Source organism: Metarhizium album, assembly GCF_000804445.1.
Source record: "Metarhizium album ARSEF 1941 chromosome Unknown scaffold_53, whole genome shotgun sequence".
NCBI classification, from domain to species: domain Eukaryota; kingdom Fungi; phylum Ascomycota; class Sordariomycetes; order Hypocreales; family Clavicipitaceae; genus Metarhizium; species Metarhizium album.
The window spans coordinates 59,673-66,487 of NW_024467627.1; the positions used below are offsets into that span (position 1 = coordinate 59,673).

General features: G+C 53.5%; 2 protein-coding genes across 2 annotated transcripts; one reads left to right on the plus strand and one right to left on the minus strand.

The window, feature by feature from the left end:
- Positions 1–772: 772 nt before the first annotated feature.
- Positions 773–1,728, plus strand: MAM_08380 (REV7-like protein; the record flags this gene model as incomplete). Its single annotated transcript, XM_040827178.1, has 2 exons — positions 773–1,348; positions 1,468–1,728. 2 exons carry the CDS (start codon positions 773–775, stop codon positions 1,726–1,728), a joined length of 837 nt encoding a protein of 278 aa, XP_040674845.1.
- Positions 1,729–2,040: 312 nt separating this feature from the next.
- MAM_08381 (Rho guanyl nucleotide exchange factor) lies at positions 2,041–6,615 on the minus strand (the record flags this gene model as incomplete). The annotated part of the gene is made up of 2 exons (XM_040827179.1): positions 2,041–4,310; positions 4,365–6,615. The coding sequence occupies 2 exons, from the start codon at positions 6,613–6,615 to the stop codon at positions 2,041–2,043; spliced, it is 4,521 nt and encodes a 1,506-aa protein (XP_040674846.1).
- Between the last annotated feature and the right edge of the window lie 200 nt (positions 6,616–6,815).

Here is a 6,815-nt window from a genome sequence, read left to right on the forward strand (position 1 = left end):
AATGGGTGGCTTGTAGGCGTGCGAGATGAGCATTTACGGCCATGCATCTTCTCGACACGATAGTGAATGGCAGCCACCACGGATCAGAGAATTGCGGCAGCAGAGCCAAGTCGTGGTGTTTTATTGTACAAGGTCAGCCACACGGTAACTACACCCCAGCCTTTGGGAACAAACGTAAAAACAACGATACGACATGCCCCATTGTGGGGCCGTGTCTGTCGTCCGTGCTTGGCTCTCCGCATCGACTCCGTACCCGGCTTTGTCATCTGGGTGTGGCGCGGGCCGCCGTGGACTAGACCTGGTCTTCGGGGCGCCGTGGTCAACGCATCACTACACCACTATCACCGCCCAACTCGTATTTACCTACTTAGTAGGTACTTAGGTAGTAGGTAGCTCATCGTTTCCCCTGTCTAATTTGTAGTCGCCGACCGTGTGCCTGGGCGGGAGCCGCATCTCCCAATTGTCGTCATTGCCCGGCAATCGTCTCCGCAACGTTTGAGGCGGACCACTGCCGGACGACAATGGTTCGGCATGGCTGAAGCCCTTGGCCCGGACGCGCCTGTCGTCGAGGACTCTTCCTCCCCATTCTCGAAAGTATTGGCAATCACCACGAGCGGCCGCCAACGCGCCTTCCGTGGCTGGTCTGTACGGCGTCACGTGAGCGCGCTACTTGAGTAAGCGCCCGCGCCCGTCCTCGGAAACTTGAATCCCTGGCTCACGAGGCTGACGAGGTTATCGATCCGACCGCATTCCCTCTCCCACGGTTTCGCAAATGTCTCGGGTTGCCCGTCCAGATCTCCAGCCAAGTGCTAGTTCAGCCGCTACCGACGCCTCGCTGTTGCCGTCCCAGGCCTCAGCGCTTCTGGGCTGCTTCACCAACTTCCTCACCGTTGCACTGCACTCCATCCTCTACCATCGGAAGCTTTACCCAGAGGCCACCTTTCTCACAGCTCGTGCCTACAACCTGCCCGTCCACCAGTCTCGACACCCTGGGGTCTGCGCCTGGATCCGGGACGCCGTCGCTGCTGTCGGAGCACAAGTCCGGGTTGGTTCTGCGCGCCAGGTTTCCCTCGTCATCCACGCTCCCGCCAGCTTCGACGTCGTTGAACGGTGGATATTTGACCTGCAGTCGTTTCCTGCCACCTGGGGCGACAAGGACACGTCCTCCGGTCCGCCCCTCGATCCCGCAACGGCTGATGAAGCCGTCAACTGGACCGATGTGAACGAAGCGTTGCGAGGAGCGTTGAGCAGGATCGCCCACGTCGGCCAGAGCAGGCCACGTCTCCCCGACGGCTGCACGTTCACCATAGGAATCGAACTGCGTGACCAGGCCCTGCCGCCAATCCAGGTAAGCATCTTTGCTGTCCGTCCCACCAGCTTGCTTCCTGGAACCCTTTCTACCTTCTGCCACGCGATACGCCCCTGGTCGTCCGTCGGAATCCACTGACAATGGTTCTGAACCACCAGCACCCACAACTTTGGATTCCCGCCCAGCCTCATCTCCAAACGGCTTCTGAGAGCAGGCCAGAACTTGGCCGCGCCCTTGGAGGGACAGCCACGGCGCCGATTCGCTCCGTCCGGGCAGGGCCCCTGTTCTTTGAGTGTTGGGTCGAGCAAGGAAAGCTAGCTTCCAGCACAGCTTCTCCTGAGGCGCCCTCGTTCTCGCCTGCGTCCGACAACAGGAGGGGGACAGGCCCGCCAGACACTACAGCATCTTCAAGTTCGTAATCTTTTTTTTTTTTCGTTTGTCATAATATTTCATGATACGTCAAGAATCATACATGAACCAAGAGAGAGCCTCTTGATGGAGACTGCCTTCTTTACGCCCGTAGCCTTTTCTCCGTGGAACTGTCAACCTTGCTTGCCCTCCCGCCTTGCGCCGTCCGGTTGATAGTCATCATAGTATACAACCTTGTTGTCATTTACATCACACTCCAATCATTATGCCAGTTTTGGGCATCAATTCTGCGTCGATAGTCTCCTTGCTTCGCGCCATTTCGCGCCTGATAAGCCAAGAACACGTCTGAGGCGCAAAAACACTTAATCTGCTCCTCTCAACATGGCTTTCAGGCTTACCATTTCCCTCTTGAGACGAGCATTCTCCTTCTTCAACTTCGCCGTCTCATCCCCTTGCTCCTTTAGCTTGACCACGAGCTCCTCCTTGTCATCCCTGCCCTTGCCTCTCATGGCTTTGATAATTTTGCCCAATTCGCCATTAAACTTTTCGTAGAGCAACTCATTTTCCGCCACAACCTCTTTATGAAGCTGGTCGATGGCGCGTACCTTGGCCTCTGTGATTTTCATGGTGGTGTCTAGTTCCTTCTGCGTCGTAGCCTGCTGCTCATGTAACTCTCTCATCATGACCTCGATGCGATCCTCTAGCTCTTTCAGCGAGGTGGCGATCCCGGACACATCCGTCCGAGAGCTGGCTGACCGAGAATCGTACACACGAGCCATCTCGTCGCCAATCTTGGACAGTTCGCTTTTCAGTGAAGAATCGACCTCCTGGGCGACTTGCTTCTCGGATTGAAGCCGCTCTCTGAGCTTTTGCGGCGAGTGGAGTCGGAGGCGTTGAGCATTAGATCGCGTCGGACTCCCAGGGCTAGTTATTGCATCAGATGCTGACTTAGTAGACCGGAGTGTAGGGATGCTAGATATCGACAGGGCTTTGGGATGTCGATAGATCTTGGATAGGGAATCTGGTAATTTGGAAGAAATAACCCCGGAGTGTTCGGATGCGTGGCTGTCAACCTTTTCAGACGAGTCGGCGAGGTTTTCTTTCTCCTTTTGCCTGGAGGCGCCTATCGTACCAGCCGCGCTGGGACTGATCGGAATCTTGGAAGGAGATGTCGATTGGGGGGTGGCGGGTTTGGTGTTGATCTTGCCAGATGTCTGCTTCGTGGTTTGCAATGGCTGCGGTGGCTCGTCGTCTAGTTTTGCAGCGGCCATGAGACTTTTAAGATCTGATAGCGAACTTCGTCTCTTCTTTTTTGGGCTTTTCGTGCTTGAGACTACTCTTTCGGTGGAAGAGGGCTCGCCAATGGTGTCAAGGGGAAAGTCGAGGCGGTGCGAGCTGGTCGGACGTTGTGGCGTCTCATCGAATGCACCTGCAATGGACGGCCTCTCTCTGGACGTGGCACGCCGATGCAGTCGCTTCGGTAGACTGTTGTTATCTACCGAGGGTGCTCTGTACAGTGTGCCGTGTATGCTGCGTGATAAGCTCGACGTGTCGCCCGTGGTGGGATTCCTGTGCTTGCTCAAGCTCCGCCATACCGATGGTCGCTCATCCTGTGAACTCGGTCGAAGAAGGGCGTTGAGCCCGAATTTGCGACGAAGCGACGACGCATTTGATGTGACGGAGCCCGTGTGAGTCTTGCCTTGTCGGTAGCCAGATTCGATAGATTCGGAAGTAAAGGAGCCGGGATGGAAGCTCTGAGGTGCACTTTGGTCTTCGAATATCCTGTCGCAGTCTTCCACCAGTCGATCTAGTAGATTGATGTAATTATGAGCATCGCCATCAGTGACGAGAAGTTCAGCAAATGCCACCGTCAATGCACCTCTGTCACTGTCATTCCCACAGCCATCTAACAGGTCTGCTAACAGCTTGATCACGGTGATGAAAGCTCGTCGATTTTGTGGTGCCATATCTCGAAAAAGATAGTTCACAAAGTCGGCAAAATTCCCAGGGACTCTCTTATTTGCTCTGTCAAGTAAAGAGTCCATTGCTTGCATCGTCATGACGGGGCCTATCTGATCTGCCCAAGCAATATGCAGAAATTTCTCGAATGCGGCGAATATGACTTCGGTATTGATATCGCAGGAGACTGCATAGTCAAAGGGAGTTTCGATGAACCTGTTGTATATCTTATTTACAGACAGCTCATCCACAAGTGATCGATTGAGTAATGTACGGCCAATTATGGTGCCCTTTCGAGACTGAAGGGCCGCCGTAAAACCAGTAAATGTTTGCTCAAGTCTCAGCAAGGGGTTCTCTGGTCGTCCGTCAGCGGTGTTGGGGCGGCTATCCTTGCCCTTTATCGAACCAAACATGGAGTGAATGCTATTCGCTCGATGGAGTAATGCCTGCTGCTGAGGTTTCGTGCTAGATACAACAACATCTGGTAAACTGCTTGTGCCGCTGTTCCAGAGGCTGGAAAGAAGCTTTACGGGTGATGCTGCAAGGAAGGATCGACCTTTCTCAACCTTGGTCGAGATATTCAATCTCCGCAACGTCTTGGTATAGTAGGACACCATAGAAGCAGTCAGGTTGGCATTGCTGACATTGAATTGGATGCTCAGTAGCTGAATGACTATGGCAGAAGGGTCAGTCGATTTCCAATTACCACCAAACGAGAAGTACTTACTGCGACGTGACATGGTAGGGAGCAAATCCTCCAGGTCAACGTCATCATGGAATTGCTTCCCATTGAGACCGGCAGTGAGCATCGACACCCGCTTGAGATTATTGCTGGACAAGTTTATCACTATTTCCACTCCGTAGTGGCCGAGTGGCGCTCCTTTTGTGCCTTTCTCGTGATCTACCACGATGCGAATGGCAGCTGGTTCTCTTCGACCCTCGACCAATTCATGGGCGCCTTCTTGAAAGACAGCCACATGCAGGCCCAGGTTACTGTCCTGCATACGCACTGACCTGAGCGTCCAACAAGGGTTTTCTCGTTCAGTCTCTGAGAACCGTGCTTCGACTCGCGCTTTGACTACATCTTCCCCCCATTTGGTGGCCTTGCCTTCCAGAGCCTCCTGAAGTAAAAAGCACCGAGATGTGGGGGCCTTGCTTATCTTGTACTCTCCGGCATGGGAGTACTTCATATCTCGTGTCGAAGTCATCCACACTAACGCGCCGTCTTCAGACTCCGTAAACCGCACGTCTGCAAGGCTATGCCAGCCCGTAAGCGCGAATTCATACGACGCTGGTCCACCAACAGCATTGGTCATGGAAATAAGCAACTCCGCAACGGACGGCTTGTCGATCTCCCGGAGCAAATCACGTCCAGTCATTGTGAGCCCGATCTTTCTTAATATAATTAAACAGTCTGCGAATAGAAGAAAAACGCCACCGCTGTCCAACTCGTCAGTTCCGCCTTGAAATGGAGGTGCAAGTTCAATGAAATCGGCCGCAGCGATGAGTCGACCCTGAGGCTCCAAGTCCCTTGGCCACGATTCAACCATATTTCGCAGTCTGTTAGCAACGTGAGGCCTGTCTGGTAACGGGTCGTCCATGGAGCAAATATTAGTAATAATATCCCTGGCCTTTAGCATGGGCTGAAGCGCAGGGTGGGTTATTGGTAACGAGCCAACTATTTGATCAATGAGGAGGCTATATCGAGGCAGTCGTTGAACAGGTTCAATGAGAATAGACCTGACAGTCTGCTCGCCAGTTTGGTTGACTCTTTGTCTAAAGCTGGACTGTTTGTCAAGAAAAGAGTTGAGCAAAGTGGGAAAGTGCTGGCTGGCCTTGATGTAATCTTGGTAGCTCTGGGTGAACTTTGGAAACCATTCAAGGAACAGTTTAGCCATGCTCAAGGCACCACTGGGATCCTTTACTCGAGCTGAACCCGAGCTCTTCATGCTGCCCAAAGTCGATGCGGTTTGTTCCATGTACCGGAGAGCCTCATCTTCGGTTTCGTCCATAATCGTGCGGAGCTGGTCCACAAACGCGGAATTCAGCTGCAGGATCTGATCTGCCGATGGAGGAAAGAGTTTTTCCAATTCTGCTTCTGAAGGACTGAGACTGCCCTCTGGTCTTGCCTTGGCACTTTCCCGAAAATCTTTAGCAATGGTGTTGACCAATTCGCCAAGCTTCATGACATATCTTTCTTCCGTGTCAACCAGCTCAGCCAGCTTCATGCGCAGCTCATATCTCTGGTCCTTGTTGAAGGATCTTCCTCGATTTAAGGATGTAGGTTTTGATGGGGCGCGTCGTAGCCTGTGTGTCGGCAAAAAGACTGGCTCGCCGAACAACCTGATTAGAGGTGTATATCCGCCATATTGTCTCAGAGACGGGTCTAATATGTCGTCTTCATTGTCCGGTACTTCTTCCCAGTCGGCCGGTGGCAGAGGCACAATGGCGCCTGGCGGGAGAACAAGGTCAACATCGACGTTGTTAATGTGTTGCGGCTGCAGCGCATCTTGCAACGAGGCAATCACTTCTGCAGCGTTGTCGCCTTTGACCATGGATGCGATCAGGCCGGCAGCATGTTGTTCGCCAAAGAGACGCGGGGCGCTACCAGGGCGCTTCCCTCTGGTCGGATATAAATTCCTGAGGTAGGTTTTGACTCCGTCGGGGAGTTCTGAGAAATATTTGAAGAGGCCGAAGGCCAACCCGCGGAATACCTCATCGACCTGGATCTCTCGGGGTAGATGATCGACGACTCCGTAGAATGGCGAGCTCGGGGAGATGGTGATTCGAGGAAACGACTGAAAGCCTGCAGAAGACAGAATGTGTATTTGGACGCGAGAGCTATTTAAAGTGTAGTTGGCCGTCGTCGAGGGCCCGTGGAATATGAGGACGGGGAGTTGACCGAGCAGCGGATCGGAAGCATGATACAGTGAAAGGGTGTCTGGCGAGAACGCCAAGTCGTCCGTCACACGAACCATGGTCTCGTCAATGGGCCGCACTCATGACCCTCGCCTTGGCTTGCCGTCGGATGGTGTCTTGCCGCTGCGGACAAAATATGTCTGACGGTCGAAGGCACCGGTACAAGAGAAGAGATGGTCGGCGGGGTGTTGAGCCAAGCCCGTCTCAAGAGAACGCAAATGCGCAACAGCGGGACCAGCGGTCCGTAAACATGGGGAGA